The sequence below is a fragment of the Peromyscus californicus genome, unplaced genomic scaffold, assembly GCF_007827085.1.
Source record: "Peromyscus californicus insignis strain IS unplaced genomic scaffold, ASM782708v3 Scaffold_10__1_contigs__length_136768540, whole genome shotgun sequence".
NCBI lineage: Eukaryota > Metazoa > Chordata > Mammalia > Rodentia > Cricetidae > Peromyscus > Peromyscus californicus.
The window spans coordinates 11,031,586-11,051,331 of record NW_026294391.1 but is presented as its reverse complement, the minus strand read 5'-3'; the positions used below and the strand labels follow the sequence as shown (position 1 = coordinate 11,051,331).

Sequence of the window (19,746 nt, the reverse complement as noted above, 5' to 3'; positions counted from 1 at the left end):
GCACCTTTACTATTTCATCTTGTCAGCCTTCTCTTCCTTTATTTACTCCCAGGACAAACTCATGGATTTTGAGAGTACAGACTTCTATCTGCAGGTCAAAACATGCATAACTATTAATTTGATTCAAGCATTCCCAACCCCTTGAATATTTTAAAAAATACATTCTGTAAAATATGCATGTAGGCTGGGCGGTGGTGGTGCACGCCTTTAATCCCAGCACTCGGGAGGCAGAGCCAGGAGGATCTCTGTGAGTTCGAGGCCAGCCTGGGCTACCAAGTGAGTTCCAGGAAAGGTGCAAAGCTACACAGAGAAACCCTGTCTCGAAAAACCAAAAAAAAAAAATGCATGTAGGACATATGAAATCTGATTTTATTTTTAGTATAAAGTATGTAGCAAGTGAACCTGGACTATAGGGATTATATATTCAGTCACTGAATTTCCAATTATTTTTTTCCATTTCAGCTTAAAAACAGATGAGACACACAAGGATGGAAAAGCAAATTGTGTACTTTATCTGGAGAGGCAGCAATTGACACTGGTAGAAAATGCCAAGCATTGTATTTTCTGTAGGGTCTCCCTTGACCTTGACCTTGCTGCTTCCTCTTCATTTCTAATCCCCACAAACTAATGTAATGGTCTTTGTAGACAGACAAAAGGCCTTGAGTAAATCCAGTCTGGAGGGATCTGGGACATTTCCTCAAACGGGGCTACGTCTTGGTCTGTAGGAATCATTTCAATTTGGAGTCATTACAGCAATGTTGTAGTTGGTACACTCTGAATACAACATACATGTTAGTTAGTGGCTTTGAAAAGTTACAGAGCTCTGAAAAAGATCCTCTTCTTTTTCATTGACTAACATTTGTTAGGTCAGTTTGATATCATGGGTAGTTGGCTGTGCTATAGCAGCCTTTGAATAGGTATTTAGTTATGTCTAGACGCCTGACAAGAACCAAGGAAACTATGTAGCTTGTAATTCATAGGTGTTAAGGGACCCTGAGGGATGGTATTTTCAGATGGTAGCAAGCCCCAAATCTGACAAACAACTGTAAGAATTATCGTTCTTTAAAAATTTTTTTTTTTTAGTTTTTATCCTGGTGTGACCAGACACCAGATGACCTGGGAATTGAACTGGTTCCTCTGGAACATCAGTCAGTGCTCTCAACCACTGAACCATCTCTCTCCTCTCAGGATTATCATCATTCTTAAGGGGCTATAAAAAGAGAGTCCAGGTACAAAACTAAAGTTAAGGACATGATCCAGGTCTTGGTGACCTTCTTATGTTGTCAAGAGAAGTAGTTGAAATGCGTCTCTTTTGCTGTTCCCTGTACCTGGAGGGGATGTGGTCCAGTGTTTCCAGTGATTACCTAGAACTGTGACTAGTACAAAATACACACACACACACACACACACACACACACACACACACACACACACACACAGAGTCCATGTTTTTTTATTAATTTGAAAGTTGTGCGTGAGCTAGGTACACCAATGTTTCAAAAATTAAGTAATTGAATGAGTGCTATGTGTGATATGACCTAATTAATTTTTCTCATCTTTGTTTTTTCCACCTTTTCAGTGTTTTCTACATTCTTGGCCCAGAGGAATTGTTTCCTGTTCTGAAGCTTTTGGAGAGATCAAGGTTCAGCATCATTCCTGAGTCTTAGCTGCTGACTGTGTATCCATAGCAAAGGCTTTAGAGACTTGTTTTTTTCAGTGCAAACAATGACTTTCGTGGACTGTAATCTCAGTAACACATGTTTTCTCTGTAACCTGAAAGAATACCCAGCACTTGTCAGCAAATCTGTGGAGACCTTATAAAAGCCCTTGTAACTGAACAGCTGTGACTCCAGGTTGGCCAGGGGCTATCTTAACAATAGTAAATATCCATTTGCCTTCTGGAAGATTCAACTGCTGCCACACAGAACTGCTGCTGAAACACCATGTCTAAGAACTCAGAGTTCATCAATCTGTCATTTTTATTAGATCATGAGAAGGAAATGATCCTGGGAGTCCTAAAGAGAGATGAATATTTGAAAAAAGTGGAAGACAAGAGAATAAGGTAATGCGTGGTTTTTGCTTGGCCCGTTTTCACTGCTTTCTATTTGTTTGTGGTAATTTTAATTGGAAATGTGACAGTCGCACTGGAGACAGCTACTGATCAGGGACTTTATGACTTTTGAGAAGTAGCCCAAATATTTGAAAGTGGTATCTCAGAAGTCCAGAAAACAGAAAAACAGACTAGAGGCAGAGCTGGCCTATAGAGTTTTCAACTTCCACCTGTGTGAGCCTGTGTTAAGCCTTATGCCTAGAAAGCATCTATAAACTCTCAAAGCAATGCCTCCATCTGGGGACCAAGTTTTCAAACATGGAAGCCCATAGACTGACATCATACATTTAAACCTGACAGATCTAGATCTAGTGTGTCTCCCAAAGGTTCATGTGTTGAGGTCGTTGTCCCAATGGGAGGGAGTAGAATCTAGCTAGAAGTTTTAAGTCACTAAAAGCATGACCATTAAAGGGGTTATTGGACACTAGTTTCTTGCTCTGACCACCATGAGGTGGTTAGGCATCCCTTACTACATGCTCTTGTCATCTTATCTTTCAATAATCTCCAAAAACAGAGCCAAACAGCTGTGGTGATAATTTGTTGTACTCCAGTAAATCTTGCCTGAAGGTCAGAGGACAGAGTCAGCCACTAGATTAGACATAGAGGTCAGGCAGTGGTGGCACACACCTTTAATCCTGTCACTCAGGAGACAGAGATCCTGTAAGTTCAAGGCCACATTGGAAACAGAGCCAGGCAGTGGTGGCACACACCTTTAATCCTGTCACTCAGGAGACAGAGATCCTGTAAGTTCAAGGCCACATTGGAAACAGAGCCAGGCAGTGGTGGCACACACCTTTAATCCCAGTATTTGGGAAGCACACACGTCATTAATCCCAGCACTAGGAAGGTTGAGATAGGAAGTGAAATGACTGGGCGGAGAAAGGAATATAAGGCAGGAGGAGACAGGAACTAGTCCCTTTTGGCTGAGGACTCAGAGGCATGCAGTCTGAGGATTAGTGAAGACAGGATAGGCTGAGGAGTGGGCGAGGTGAGAAGTGGCTGTGGCTTATTCCTTTGTCTCTCTGATCTTTCAGCATTTAGCTTAATATCTGGCTCTGAGTTTTTATTATAAGACCAACAAGCATCCAGTGAATGAAATCTCTTTCTTTTTCAGTTTTTTCATCTTTTTCATCTCAGGTAATAATAGAAGAACTGCCTACTACTGCCCCCAATTTCTCTCATTTAGATTCTTCATCAACAAAAACAATAATGATAACATTGTTCCTCATAGCGCTGCTGTAAAGATTAAGGAAGCTGATATACATGCTTGTGAATTCACCTCCTCCCCCAGCAACCTTCAACTTACTATATATTCTGGAAAATAAGTGGCTTCATGAACGCTCTCTCCTGTAGCAACTCTTAGCTGTTTATAAATTTTCAGGCCGGTTAGTGGTAGTGCATACCTTTGATCCCAGCACTCAGAAAGCAGAGGCAGGCAGATCTCTGTGAGGTCAAGGCCAGCCTGGGCTACAGAGTAAGTTCCAGGAAAGGCGCCAAAGCTACACAGAGAAACCCTGTCGTGAAAAAATTTCAGGGATGAGCAGGGCTTTGTGAACCTTTCCCTACCTGCACACAGAAAATTAATGGTTCCAATCTAGTGTAGGACTCCTATTGATCATCAAAGCTGTCTACAGTTGTGAGTGCAACAGTGGCCATGCCTGGGAACATTCCATAGCAGATACTTTTATAATTATAGCTATTTTGATGACCCTGTTGAAAACACACTCATGGTATTACCACCGCCATCAGTAAAATGGAACAGAACAGAAAACATTACATTACTTCAGCCTGGCATTTACTGATCATTCTGTCAGCTATATGCCATTATCCCAAGTTACTACACCTTTTATCAAACATGAAAAATGGACAAAAAGTTCTTTAAGTTGATCTTCTCTGTGTGGTGACTGAAAAACTAAAGTGCAAATTTACTGTTTTGTTCTGCATGCCTAGTTCCACTGAAATGGCCACTAAGAAAGCCTGAACTTAGTACCATCAATAATCCATGCACTCAGGCTAAGACGCTGCCTTCCACCTTTATTTGGAGATTCATTCTTTCATTTCAGTCCTGGGGGAAGAGAAGGAAGGAGAAAGATTAGAGAAAAGCAAGTAAGATAAACATTTGGTTCAAATGAATTGAATGTAATTTCAATAATAATACATTCAACCTAGAAGTCAGGGAGGCCAATAAGTACAAAGAATAATATTCATTTAATACCGTATAAGTGTTTAATCTGCAATTATGGTTTTTTTCTACCACTAAAAATGAAATTAGTTTGACCTTCTCAAAAGCCGAAAGACTCACTGCCTCCATAGAAATCCCAGAGAAATATTGGCTTGGACTTCTAGCTTGGTAAACATTTTGTTTTAATCCTAATAGAATTTTCACAAAGCTTCTTAATGCATTAGCAGAAATGTCAGCCTGAGGGACTTCAGAGAGTGGCTCAGGAGTTGAGTGTGTACTGCTTATACAGAGGACCTGAGTTCCAGGTCCTACACCCAGGCCGAGTGGCTTTCAACTGCCAGTGACACTAGTTTCAGGCACATCTGACACCTCTGACCTTCTTGGGCACCAACACTCACATGCATATATCCACACATAGACACATACACAAAGAAATCCCAGTATGAAAATACTAGTTGCTTAATGGGACTCAAGCTGTTAATGAGTCCCACAGAATAATAAAAAAGTTCTTCTACCAAGAACTTACTAATTTTAGTGAATAGATATATGAAGTTCAACTAAAATTTGATTTTACAGAATTTTCCTTCAAGTAATTTTTACTGTTTTACAGTCAAGGCACATTGTAGGAACAGGCATATAAAGACATGCTATTTGGAGACATGTCAAGCATTGGACTGCTAAATGCACTTATACATGCTTGAACTATTTTTTGTTTGAAATAATGTCACTATAGTCATAAATAAGTTTGCTGCTTTTCTATATTTTTTTGGTCTTTTTCATTTTTCTTTATTAAGAAATTTTCTACTCACTCCACATGCTATCCACAGATGCCCCCTCCTCCCTCCTCCCACCCCCAGCCCTCTCTCCCAAGCCACCCCACATCCCCACATCCCCCAAATTGAGGTCTCCCATGGGGAGTCAGCAGAGCCTAGCACACTGAGCCTAGGCAGGTCCAAGCCCCTTCCCACTGCACCAAGGCTGTCCAAGGCATCACACCTCAGGCATCAGATTCCCAGAAGCCTGCTCATAGACCAGGGACAGATCCCGATCCCCCTGCCTGGGTGTCCCCCAAACAGTTCAAGCCAAACAACCGTTTTCCATATCCAGAGGGCCTAGTCCAGTCCCATGGGGGCTCCACAGCCACCAGTCCACAGTTCATGGGCTTCCACTAGTGTGGCCAGTCATCTCTGCATGTCCTCCCATCATGATCTCGACGTCCCTCGCCTGCAGTATCTCTCCTCTCTCTCATCAGTTGGATTCCCGGAGCTCAGGCTGGCGCCTGGTCGTGGATCTCTGTATCTGCCTCCATCAGTCACTGGACAAAGGCTCTATGATGACAGCTAGGTTATTTGCTAGGCTGGTCACCACTGCAGACCAAGTTGGGGTCAACCTTATGGATTCCTGAGAGCCTCCCCAGCACCCTGCCTCTTCCTATTCCCATGATGTCCTCATATATCATGGTATCTTCCTTCCTGCCCTCCCACTCTGTCCCTGTTCCAGCTTGACCCTCCCATTTCCCTATGTTCTCATCCCCCACTCCTCGCCCTCTGCCACCCCCCACACACCCAGTCCACTCATGTAGATCTCATCCACTTCTCCTTTGCAGGGTCACCCATGTGTCCCTCCTAGGGTCTTTCCCTGTTAGCTAGCCTCTCTAGAGTTGTGGGTTGCAGTCTGGCCATCCCTTCCTTCACATTTAGTATCCACTTATGAATGAGTACATACTATGTTTGTCCTTCTGAGTCTGGGTTACCTCACTCAAGATGATATTTTCTAGTTCCATCCATTTGCCTGCATATTTCATGATATCATTATTTTTTACTGCTGAGTAGTACTCCATTGTGTATATGTGCCACATTTTCTTTATCCATTCTTTAGTTGAGGGGCATCTAGGTTTTATCCAGGTTCTTGCTATTATGAATAATGCTGATATGAACATAGTTGAACATGTGTCCTTGTGGTAAGATTGAGCATTCCTTGGGTATATGACCAAAAGTAATATAGCTGGGTCTTGAGGAAGACTTATTCCCAATTTTCTGAGAAACCACCATACTGATTTCCAGAGTGGCTGTACAAGTTTGCATTCCCACCAACAGTGGAGGAGTGTTCCCCTTGCTTCACATCTTCTCCAACATAAGCTGTCTTCAGTGTTTTTGATCTTAGCCATTCTGACAGGTGTAAGATGGTATCTCAGAGTTGTTTTGATTTGCATTTCCCTGATGACTAAGGATGTTGAGCAATTCCTTAAATGTCTTTCAGCTTCTATATGTTTTTAATCTATATGTGTATATATTTGTGTGTATCTCTCTGTAGAGATGTGTAGTATACTATTTTATTTTCAATTTATATTATTATTTTAAAGTTATATTCTAGATAGAGAAATAGACAAGAAAATCAGCTGTATTCCTTATACATATATGTACTCAAGTCTGTCTTCATCTTTGTCTCTTCCATGATGTCCATTTTAGTGTTCTCTCTTTTAATGTATTGTCTTTAGGGAGAATTGATGTTGAGGACAAACCTCTAGGTAGCAGAAGGTAAGCTATACTGATAGCCAGAACACTGAAATTCTCTTTTTACTGTAAACTGTACAGACAGCATGATGAAGTCCATGTAATCTAGAACATGACTGAATGTTGGAGCTAAGGGTAGGAACTGAAAAATATTTGCCTCCTCCCACCTCCAATGGTGATCAGTTCATAAGAAAATATATAATATTGTGTATATTCCTAGAAAGGTAGGCATTTTATTTCTAATAAGTAATATAAGTAAAATTTTATTGTTAAATATCACATTAAAGGTTTAAAATTTCAAGTAAATAGTCTTTTGATATCAATAGGATCATGCATCTCATGGGTTGATTTTGTTTATTGTTTGAAGATGAACATCTCATCTTCCTGTTATAGAATCTAAAATTAATTATCAATTATGGTTTTTCAGAAGCAGATAATATTTTTTTCAAAAAGCACATTTAAGTCACTTATTAATCTTCAGTGAGTTTCAATTAAATGGTAGCTTAACTTATACCAACAACCAGGAAAAACTCATGGAAGTATTTTTTTGTAATGTTGCATCTATGAAAATATGAATCCACATCATTATCTTCTTTAAAATTAAAATGTGGAAATTAAGCACTAAAACCTTTGCTGTACATATTCTCCTTCATTGTCATAGTTAAAATAAGCCACATTGTACAAATTCAATTTAGAGACATTTCAGAAATGTACTTGTGCTATGTATCTGCCAAAACTACCTGTACCCAGCAGCAGAAGTGCTTTGAAAGATATTTTCAAGGGCAGTGTATTCTCTTTAAAACATCTTGAGTTTTTGCATAAATGTCCAATTTATTTCCATCAAGTCAGTTCTATTCTTCCATTTGTCATAGCAACCACCTTTTAAAGCCCAGTATTTTGTTCTTTGTTGTTTCTTAAAGAAACAACATTTCCTACCTGTCACTGTACTGATTCTATCCCTGTTTCTGTGCTTTCTAAATAATTTATCATATTAATAATATGATGTTTTTCTGTTTTGATGCTCAGGAAAGATATCCTTTGGAAAATGCATCCTTATTCCTCTGTGGGTCAGGATAGACAACAATAGTTGTTTTCAGAAGACTCAATTTGCTAATTACATATTAAATCAATTCCCTGTGTGCTATCAGACAAGAGTTAATAAACAGAAAATGTCAAAGAGTACTGATTCATTTCTCACTTCTTTAGAATTGTAGTGAGTTATCTTTGTCATGTGATCTATGAAACCATTGTCTAAAAGTTGGGTTTATCAAAAGGAGACCTTGAGCCTAGGGTTTGTGTGCAAGTGATCTATATTTTTAAACCAGTAAACCTTGAAGTCCTAGGGAAGGCAAGGTGACATGTCAGGTAGCATCTGGTAGAGGGAACTTTGAAAGAGCTTAACCAGGTCAGACAATATTTGCTATTTTATTTTCCATCTTTAAATGCATGCAGAATGCCATCACATATTTGCAGTATTTATACAAGCACATTTAATGTATCTTAAATGTCCATAATGAGTCTCTGGTTTTTTTTTAATAGTGATAGGGCATTAATTACACTCTTCCTTGTATTCCTGTGGTTTTATCTATTTCGCTTAATTCTACTGCTTTTCAATATTATTACTCTTTTAATTATTTGTGTGGGCCTGGGGTGGGGTGCCAGCTGTCTTAGAGTTTCCATTGCTTGGTAAAAACACAGTGATCAAAAGCAACTTGGGGAGGAAAGGGTTTATTTCATCTTTCAATTCTCAGGTCATTCTATCAGGTTTCAGGGCAGGAACCTGGAGGCAAGAATCAAAGCAGAGGCTATGGAGGAATGCTGCTTACTAAATTGTTCCTCAAGACTTGCTCAGTTCACTTTCTTATATATCCCAGGACCACCTTCCCAGGGTTGGCACCATCCACAATGGCCTGGGCCATCCCATATCAATTATTAATTAAGAAAACTCACTACAGACTTGCCTACAGGTGAATCTTAATGGCAGCCTTTTCTCAATTGAGAGACTCCCCAAATAATTCTAGCTTGTATCACATTGATACAAATTTAGTGGAGACACTAGCTATCTAGCTTTTCACATAGTTTTGTGGGAACTCCTAGTATATTACTAGGCACTAAGCTTTATGCTTAGAAACCATTGTCTTAATTTGAGTTTATCAAAAGGAGACCATCTATAGATGTACAAATTTCAGATTGCCTTCTTTTCTTAAGATAGTCTCCAAACACAAAATTGGCAGAATTCACAAAGACTTCATTTGGACAGGAACCACTGCAATCCTGTTCTTCTTTCAAAGAGTCTTTTCTTTTGGTCCAAATCCAAGTTCATCCTTTCTCTCAATTCTCAGAGGATGTTTATCTTTTAATAGGCTCTGATCTGAAAACTAATCACAACTGCTATGAAATTTATTAGAATGAGAGTGGTGTTGATTAAAATGTAGCTGCTTAGGTGATATTTGTCATGAGATAGTTTGTGACAAGATTCAACCCAGGAAGATGCTGTATGGTAGAAGTAGGACAGCAAAAGAAAGCTTTTGTGTTTATCAAGGCTCACCTTTGAGTGTGCTCAGCATGGCTTTGCACAGCTAGGAAAGATTCACCATTCACAAATACGTTGTCCTTTCTTAGCAGAGCGATTTAATGGACACAGAGCCTGTTAGTGTATGGGCAGAGTGTAGTGTGCTTGTTTGTTTTAAATACCAGATTCTGCCTTTCAGCTTTCTTTGCTATAAAATGGGCATCATGCCTTTCTCCTGGTTGTCAAATATTAAAGTCTTGACACATTGTTGTGGCTCTACACTGTAGTGTTTAGTAATCTATCATACACACAGAAACTGCTATCCAAACAAAAAGGTAGTATATGCATGTCTATCTTAGTTTTTTTTCTTTTGTGGTGCTTGAGATGGAGTCCAGGGCCTCATGTATGGTAAGCAAGTGCTCTGCCACTGAGCCATCCCTTCTAACCACAAAGCTAATGGGTTTTGAATATTTTTGAGATTATAATTACATTGTTTCTCCCTTTCCTTTCCTCCCTCCATGTACCCAGCCTTGCTCTTTTTTAAATTCCTGCCTCTTTTCTCATTGAGTTTTGTTCCATGCATATATGTATATGAATATGAATATGCAAATACATTCCTAAATATAATCTGCTCTGTTTATATAATGTTACTTGAATATATGATTTCAGGGCTGACCATTTTGTACTGAATAACTAATTGGTGCCCTTCCCTGAGGAAAACTATTTCTCTCAGCATTACTTAATTGCCCATAGTTCTTTGTGTAAGGTTGGGGGCTCTTACCCTTTCCCCTACCCACTTTGTCTTGCCTATTGGTATTGTCCTTGTTTAGCTTGTGTTTAGGCAGCCATGTTAGTAAGATTTCATGGATGTAAAAGCTAACATTTTTATATTCAGAGTATAGATTGGAGATGCCATCCACCCTGAATTTTCTTCAAGCAGAAATGAAATAGCTCTAGAATAGATGGCACTCCCTCTGAATATTAACAAAGGAAGGGGTGTTAGGAGCTGGTAGCCGTCATTATTGGGCTGCTGATATATTATTCTGCCTGTGTATATGATTTCTGTGGTCCTTGTCTTGTGACTGGTTTGCCATGCATTTAATCAGTCCCATCAGTTTTGCTTTCTTAATGGAGCTTGAAACTTTAGCTCTAGACAAGGACTTAGTTTGCTTGAAGATGAAGGCACTGTAGCAGAGATCCCAAGAGCACCTCTCTTACGAGTGGGCAGTGCAAGACCTAATACTTATTTGGTCCTTATTGGATTTACTGGGAAAGATATTTGGCTACAAATGACAGATATTATGTAATGACTTAAACAATGTGGAAATATTCTATATATTTTTACTAGTGTAAAATTCTAGGTTGAATGGCAGCTCTATTGCACTGTTAATTGAGGTAGGTGTCTAGAGTCCTTAACTTTTACTGTCCCAGCATCTTGAAACTTTGTCTCTTGATTCAAGATGAGTCTCTAAGAAGTAATAAGAAGATAAGGGAAAGTACTTGCTCTTATTTGGGTTATTGTTTTTAAAGTCCCTTATATTTTTGATAATTAATTTTAAAAATTTTTATTGCATTTCCTTTATTTTGTGTGCATGTGTATGTATGTGTGTGAGCATGCATGCCACAGCATAAATAGGGTATGTAGATCAGAAGGCAATTTATGAGAATTGGTTTTCTCCTTCCATCATGGCATCCTGGGGATCAAACTCTTGTCTTCAATGGTGCTGAGAGTTCCATTATGTGCTGAGCCACCACATTGGCTCACTAGATATTAATTTTTATTAGATGAGTAATTTGAAAAGAATACCTGCTAGACTATAGGTTGTTACTTCCCTGTGTTTATTTTTTCTTTTCTATACAGAAGCTTTTGAGTTTGATAAAATTCCATTGTCTACTTATGCTCTTATTTCTTGTGTTTTAGGATCCTAATTTAAAAGATCATTGCCTATACTGATGTCTGGAAGTGTTTCCCCAATATTTTCATCTAGGAGTTTCACACATTGCATTGCATTTTGAGTTGTTTTTTGTATTAGGTGAGAGTTAAGGGTCAGGTTTCAATTATCTGCATATGAGCATCCAGTTTTCTCATCCCTGTTTATTGATGAGCTTGTCCTTTTTCCAGTATATATTGTAAGAATATCTGGTAAGAGTAGGTGGACAATAGATGCATGAATTTATTTCTAGAATCTTGTGGTGGTTTGAGTATGAATGCCTTCCATAGGCTCATATGTTTGAATACCTGGTCCTCAGTTGATGGAACTGTTCGGTGTGGCCTTGTTGGAGGAGGTGTTTCAGTGGGAGCAGGCTTTGAGGTTTCAAGACTCATGCCATTCCCAGTGTGCTCTCTGTCTCTTGCTTGTGGTTCTAGATATGAACTCTTAGTTGTTCCTACCGCCATGTCTTGACTCCACCATGATAGTCATTAACAGCCTGAAACTGTAAACCCAATTACATGCTTTCTTTGTAAGTTGCTTTGGCCATTGTATTTTATCACAACAACAGAAAAGTAATCAATACATACCTCTATTATATTCCATTGGTTAGTGTGTTTGTTTTTATGTAGTATTACGATATTTTGTTCACTATGGATCTTCACTGTATCTCAAAATCAAGTAGTGTGATACCTCCTTTTGTTTGCTTGCTTTTTTTATTTAATTTGAGGTTTTTTGCTCCCGTATGAAATTAGAACAGTTTAGAAATCTAGTCTCTGTTCTAAGTACCTGTGAGATGTTCTACTAATTGAGATAAAAAGGAAAAGAGATGCTGAAATGCTTATTAGAATTGTGATTAATTACAATTCTTCTAGCTATGCTAAATATTTACAAGCAATGTCATTTTTAAGTCCTCATAATAATCTTGGGAGGTTGTTCTGCAGTGGGGACATTTGGAGATATGGAGAGGATAGCTATCTTTAGTCTTGAGGAAGAGGTTAAATAATTGTGTTAAGATCTCAGATAAAATAAGTGGCATATTGAGCATTTGAACTCAGGCAGTCTTGAGTGCACAATTCTATGCCTTGGGCCACTATGTAAACTTCCCTTGCTTCTTATCTTGGACCTTGTTGTGCACAACTGCATGGGATTATTGAAAGCATCAAGAATCAAGAGAGCTTTATAAACTGTTTATCTATAACTTCCTTTTCCAAGCAACTCATTGCTTACATTCTGAAATTCCTACTTTGATGCCAAGTTCTATTAAATACAGCTTGCTCTAGTCAGGATAACAGAAGACAGATTTTTTTGTTAGCAGTTATGCATTTGCAAATAATGTGTCTGGGTTATGATAAAGTAAGGGATTTTTACATGTTGAGCTTTGTGGATGATTAAATAGAAAAAAATGAATTCAATACGTCATTATAATACAGAAATAAAAAACTCAGTCATTTAGCAATAATCAAGTAGTCCATCTATTCAGTCATTATTATTTTAGATAAATTAATGTAGACCATCAATTCACATGTTTATATTAATGTTATTTCTGTGCATCAACCAAGGAAACTAAGAATAAACACTTTAAGTGTTTATAAATCCCAGGTTTATCCCAAATAAGGAAAGATAATGTTTTTAATTAAATTTCTTCAATAGCAAAACTATTTTCTCTTGTCTTGCCTTGTAGCTCAGGCTGGTTTCTTACATACTGAAAGCATATTAATATCAGCTATCTCATTTTTTTTCTTGAGGTGTTAGGATTGAATCTAGAGCCTTCTATATGCTGCTAGGCAAACACTCTACCATTGAGCTATGTTCCTCTGTCCTCTTTGCTCCTCTTTAGGTAAAATCAACTATACACCTGTAGTCAGCAGCCAGGAGGCTCAGACAGTGCAATAACAAGCTTAAAGCCAGACTGTGATAAATAATGAGAACTTGTCTCAAAACAGTAGAGAAGTGATTGGAATTGTTAATATTTTGGTGAACCCAGATATTCCTTCTTTCTGAATATGATTATTTAAAATGAGGTGAAGGAAGACAAGATAGAGATGGGAAGGGATTATTATTTTTATTTTCAACTTGGAGTGACTGCAACTGAGAAAGGCTAACTGGAATGCCTAGTGATAATTAGTAGTGCTCATGGCTGGGCCAACCAGACTTCCTCTTTTCCTTTCCTCTCATGCCTCCCCTCCCATCTCCTCCCGTCGCTTCCTTTACTCTCTTTTTTGCTCTCTTACTTTTGCTTAAATTGCCTTTTATTCAGTCCAATGAGTGATATCTGTCATGTCCCAGGTACTGAGTTATGTTCTGAAATGTACAACAATATATGAGATTTAATCTTGCCTCTATTTCTATAGTCTTATTCTTTTGCAATATAGACTTATGGAAACATGAAACCACTTTAGAAACATGGGGAGATAAACATGAAAATAGTAAAAGCAGCCAAATAAGGATTTAATTTGAAAGGTATGGTAAGTTCTGTGAAGAACCTAAACATATTATTCTGGGTAAAAATAATAATAAGATAGGAACCAATCATAGATTTGGTTGTCAAAAATAGTATATTTGGAGAAGAAGCAATAAAACTAGAAATAAAAAAGATATGTGGGAGAGATGGCTCAGCAGTTATTAGCACCAGCTACTTTTCTAGTGGACCAGGGTTCAATTCCAAGTACCCACATGGCAGCTTATCTGTAACTAGTTCCAGATAATCTGACACCCTATCTGGCCCCCATGGATATTGCATGCATATGGTACATATATTTACATGCAGCCAAAACACCATTTATATAAAATAAAAATAAATAAATATATTTAAAGATATGACCAGGCAGCCACATTGAAAATCAAACTAAATGATCTTTAGTCAATGTATGCTAAGTTGTGTTGCAATAACAATAAAACCCCACTACATATCCATGGCAAGATGGGCTGAGGATGTTACTTCACAACATTCTCAGATCACAGCCCAGACTTGTAGAGAAGACACAGTTTTAGACGTTGCTTTCTCTCTAAAAAACCGTACAAATGATGTCCATGATCATAAAGCTTTTATGTAAAAGCACATGCCATATTTCATGGGCCTATACAAATTGCATGACCATATCCAACACCAAGAATGCAGAGATGTTCAATTTTAACTTGTTTATAGGGAACATGGGAAATATTTGTGAAAAGTGTTATATCGAGGAGCAGAAAGGGAAGGCATGCTCAGCCAAAGAAACAGTATGCACAGAGGCCCTTAGAGCTGAGGAAGAAGTTTGTTCATTTATTGAACTTGAAGAAGCATTTTGTTGCCAGGATTTGGTGACTAGAAGGGAAATGGCTAGAGAACGGTGGGGACAGCAAGGACCACATTAGGCAGAGCTGTATAGACCATAGGAAAGGGGAGTGGATTTCATTCCAAGTAGAAAGAGTAATACCTGAGAAATTTTAAGCCGATCAAAATTATTTGAGAAATATTTTAAAAGGCTATTGTTCAATGGCACAGATTATTCCAAGCAGAATAAATTAGAATCAACTTAAAAGGAAAGTAAGAAAACCAAACACAAACATTTTTAAAATTCTAACTGAAACTGTATGGTGGGCCCAGTTTAAAGCAGCTTTATTCGAGGTAATACACTGACTGGTTTAAACATTCTTCTATTTTTAAGAACATATTATTCTCTAATTTTATCTTCTTTCCTTATGCTTCTAAACGTACAAGTGCTTTAATCCGCTACAGTGGACCACAGGAAGAAAGACAATGATAGGTATTGTAGAACGGTGTCCTCTCGGTATGTCTGTGGGAAGGGATTTATAAAGCCCTGGCATCTTGAAGATTATAGAGAGCAGCTTCAGAGAGGGAGGGAGGGAGGGAGGGAAGAAGGGAGGGAGGGAGGGAAGGATAGAGAGAGAGGGAGAGAGGGAAAGAGAGGGGGGAGAGAGAAAAACAGATAGACAGAGACAGAGTTTTAGTAGGTAGACTTCCATACATTGTCTGTGCTCCTGTTAGTAACCCCTAACCTGCCAGGAGCCATTCCCTGGCAGTGGTTGGGTCCTGCAGAGGGTGTAAGGAGTCAGTGGAAGAAGGAAGTGAGCCAGGCCATGGTGGTCAGGAGAATCTTGCAGCCTGACTGACTAGCAGCCAGAGTGTTTCTTTATTTATACAGAATTTAGTTAGCAGGGATACATTCATGATGTTCCAAAACATAGATCATATCATTATTGTTTTTGGACATGTTTCACTTCCTTTTGCTCATCTTTTAGTCATCATTAATAAACTATGACAGAACAGAGTTATCATTTCCAATCATTTTCCCTCAGGTTTTGACATCATTAATAAGCAGAGTTATCACTCTTACTCATTAACCCCATAACCCAGTTTTTGAGAAACTAGAAGCATATGACAGCCTGTGCTCAGGCTGGTTGTTTTGGTTGCTTCAAGGACATTAGACCAAAACAAAATCTTCAACCACCCTGTACATTTTGCCATGTCTCAAGCAATGTATTATTAACTCCTAGTGCTCAGAGTGCCCAGGAAAAATCCTCAGGCTAAAGCTGCAGTAATTACAATCAATGTTCACATTTATATCCTTATAGAATTTGTCTATATGTCTAATCCTGGCATTTTGTTGTTCCTTGGTCATATGATATTATAGTGGCTCTACATGAGCTAACTTCTAAGAGAGGGAGGTCCTAGCATCTCATACTTTCATCATCTTTCCACTCTATGCTTTACTTATCAATATGTCTCTATGTAGGACAGAGTTGTATACCACGTAATTGTCTGAGTGTACAGTGGGAAGAGCCTTGTAATCTAAACTGTGGACAATTCCTCTAGCCCACTGAATCTTGTTGACCTTTTTGAATTTACTTTGTTTTGAATATCTTGTTCCTGTGTAAATAGAGGGACAGATGTTTCAAGAATGTCTCATAGCCTCATGAAGAGACCTCTGGCTCCTTCTTTATGTGTCACAACCTCCAAGACATAAGGAAGACCTTCAAGTAGATAAGGATATCTCCCTCAAAGTGGGGTGGGGGGAATAGTATGTTCAGGACTTTCCTGGGTAAGCTTAGAAGCAGCCTTCCTGGGAGAAGGCATAAATGATTTATGAGGAATTTTCCATCAATCCAACATGCTCAAGTTGTACAAATATTAAAAGTACCCCAAGTGTGTAACAGGTGGAGATGAAAACCAAAGGTGGCATGGCAGCCATCATGTGGCTTAGCTTTGCTGGATCTTTGTCAAGCAGCTGTGCTGGCTTTATGACTTCTGCCATTCCATTCAGATATGGCTGTGCCACTAACCTGTGCTCCAGTAAGTAGTCTCAATTAAATTGCTGGTTTACCAACCTGCACTTGAGTTGAATAGTTTGTTTCTTTTGCTGGTGCCCTATCTGTGATAAGTAGACATTTGTCGGCATCTCATCAAAAAATTTTATGCAACAGGGGGCTTTCTCTTCCCTTCCCTCTTCTATTTCCTCTCCTCTCTGCTCTTCTCCTCCTAAGGATCCAGGCTTGTTGATGTTGGAAGGGCAGAGAAGAGCTCTGCATCACTGCCTTTAGTATTTGATGATGGGTCAAGTCATTCTTTTTCATTTGTTATGACTGCTTCTTCGTATGGGGCTGATGACATATAGTGACTATTGCTTATCCTTTCAACCTATTTAATATATACGTATTTACCATAGGTAGTCTTCTGACTCCAGGTCTGTTGGGCAGGAGATACACAGTGTAGGAGAGTATCTTCAGTCTGGGTTCCAAGGGGAAGCGGCCAAAGAGGAGGAATGATGGTTATGTGGAAATGATAGAGTCATAAGTAAATGAACTTGAAAAAATATCTAGTCTGAGGATGTAAGATGTTTGAATTCATGATTTTTAATATAATGTTCTTTCTAGAGATGGTAAATCCCAAGGCTTATCTGTGACAGTGTATTATTCATAAGAATACCTAAAAGTGAAGTCAAATAGCAGGCCCAAAACCTGAGAACCCAGCGAGTTGAACTTGTTATATACAAAGATGTTATAATCTCCAAGAAATTAGGCTCATAGGAGGGCATATTTATACCTGGTGTCTCTTATAACAGATTATCACAAACCCCGTGGCTTTATGTAAAGTAAATTCATTTTCACTCCTCTAGAAACCAGAAATCTGAAGTGACTATTCCTCACTTAAAATCAAGATGTTAGTATAACATTACCTCATCCAGAACATCTTCAGGAGACTCTTGTCCTTTATTCTGCTATTTCCTTACATTCTTTGGCTGTGGTCATATTGCCTCTGTTTCTATCTCACTGGTTACAGTAGCTTCTCCTCTGCATGTCTTGTCCTCATCAATGTCTATCATATCATTTTCTATTATCGTTATTGAAAGAATATTTGTGATTAAATTGGCCTATCTGGATAATCCAGGATAATTTTCTAATCTCAAGATTCTTTATCTTGTTATATTTGAAAGCACTCTTTTTCTTTTTTATTATTAATTTTTTTCACTTATTTTACATACCAACCACACTCTCCCCTCCCTCCTCTCTTCTTGTTCCTTCCCCCACCTCCTTGCTACCCCACCCTGCATCCACTCCTCAGAAAAGATAAGGCCTCCCATGGGAGTCAACATCGCATGGCTTATCTTGTTGAGGCAGGACCAAACTCCTCCCCCCTGCATCAAGGCTGAGCAAGGCATCCCACCATAGGGAATAAGTTCCAAAAAGCCAGCTCATGTGCCAGGAACAGGTCCTGGTCCCACTGCTAGCGGCCCCACAAACAGACCAAGCTACATAACTGTCATCCACATATAGAGGGCCTAGGTTGGTCCCATGTAGGCTCCCTAGCTGTCTGTCTAGAGTCTATGAGCTCCCACAAGCTCAGATAAGCTGGCTCTGTGGCTTTCCCCATCATGATCTTGATCCCTCCGGCACCTACAATCCTTCCTCCCTCTTTTCAACAAGACTCCCGGGGCTTGGCCCAGTCCTTGGCTGTGGATCTCTGTATCTGCTTCCATCAGTTACTGGATGAAGGTTCTATGACGACAGTTAGGGTATTCACCAATCTGATTACAGGAGAAGGCCAATTTAGACACTTGCTCCACTATTGCTAGGAATCTTAGCTGGGGTCATCCTTGTGGATTCCTGGGATTTCCCTGGTACCAGGTTTCTCCATAATCCCATAATGCCCCCCTCTATCAAGATATCTCTTTTATTGCTCTCCCTCTCCATCCCTCCCCCAACTCGACCATCCTGATATCTCATGTTCCCATCCCCCATGCCCTTCCCTCTACTCCCTCCCCCCATCCTCAGTTTACCCTAAAGATCTAGTCTCTTTCCCCTTCCCAGGGCAAACCATATGTCCCTCTTAGGGTCCTTCTTACTAGCTAGTCTCCCTGGAGCTGTGGATTGTAGTCTGGTTATTCTTTGCTTTACATCTAGTATCTACTTATGAGTGAGTACATACCATGTTTGTCTTTCTGAGTCTGGGTTACTTCACTGAGGATGATATTTTTCTAGTTCTATCCATTTGCCTGCAAACCTCATGATGTCATTGTTTTTTCTCTGCTGAGTAGTATTCCATTGTGTATATGTACCACATTTTGTTTATCCATTCTTCAGTTGAAGGGCATCTGGGTTGTTTCCATGTTCTGGCTATTACAAATAATGCTGCTATGAACATAGTTGAGCAAGTGTCTTTGTGGTATGATTGAGCATCCTTTGGGTATATGCTCAAGAGTGCTAGAGCTGGGTCTTGAGGTAGATTGATTCCCAGTTTTCTGAGAAATCACCACACTGATTTCCAAAGTGGCTGTACAAGTTTGCACTCCGACCAGCAGTGGAAGAGTGTTCCCATTACAAGAGTTGTAATTGAAAAAAATATATTTTAATATAATCTATTTTGATTGTGGTTTTTCCTCACCCAACTCCACCCAGATCCACCCCCATTCCCCACCTACTAAAATCCAAACAATTTCTTTCTCTCTGTAATTAGGATGCAAACAATTCTAAATGCTATAATGTTTACAAGTTCTAAATATTAGGACCTGATATGTTTGGCAATTATTCTGTTGACATAGTGGGGAGATGGCAGTGTGAAAATATTCAAAGGATGAGACAGGTGATTAAGTAGGTAATAGATGGTAAAAATTAAGGAGACAGCCTCATTTACTTTCTATTGCTGTGATAAATACTATGATCAAAAGGAAGTTGGGGAGGAAAGGGTTTATCTCATTTTGCATCTTGTAGTCTATCATCCAGGGACATCATGGTAGATACTTAAGGCAGGAATCTGGAGGCAGAAACTGATGAAGAGGCCATGGAGGGGTGCTGCTTACTGGCTTGCTTCCTGTGTCTTGCTCAGCCTGCTTTCTTATAGAAGTCAGGATGTCCAGGGATGTCGTTGTCCACAGTGGGCTGGGTCTTCCCATACCAAACATTAATCAAATAAATACCCCTACAGGCCAATTTAATGGAAGCATTTTCTCAGTTGAGGTTTCCTCTTCCCAGATAATCCTGGCTTGTGTCATGTTGAA

General features: G+C 39.1%; 1 protein-coding gene across 10 annotated transcripts in view; it reads left to right on the top strand.

Moving 5' to 3' along the window:
* The window catches only part of Sytl5 (synaptotagmin like 5), a 271,854-nt gene that overhangs the window by 152,783 nt on the left and 99,325 nt on the right, over positions 1-19,746 (top strand). For all 10 annotated transcript variants that reach the window (XM_052742124.1, XM_052742197.1, XM_052741874.1 and 7 more), the window contains one exon: positions 1,580-2,062. In XM_052742124.1, coding sequence (XP_052598084.1) covers positions 1,944-2,062 — 119 coding nt within the window. In that variant the 5' untranslated portion in view covers positions 1,580-1,943. The remainder of the gene's footprint in view (positions 1-1,579; positions 2,063-19,746) is intronic.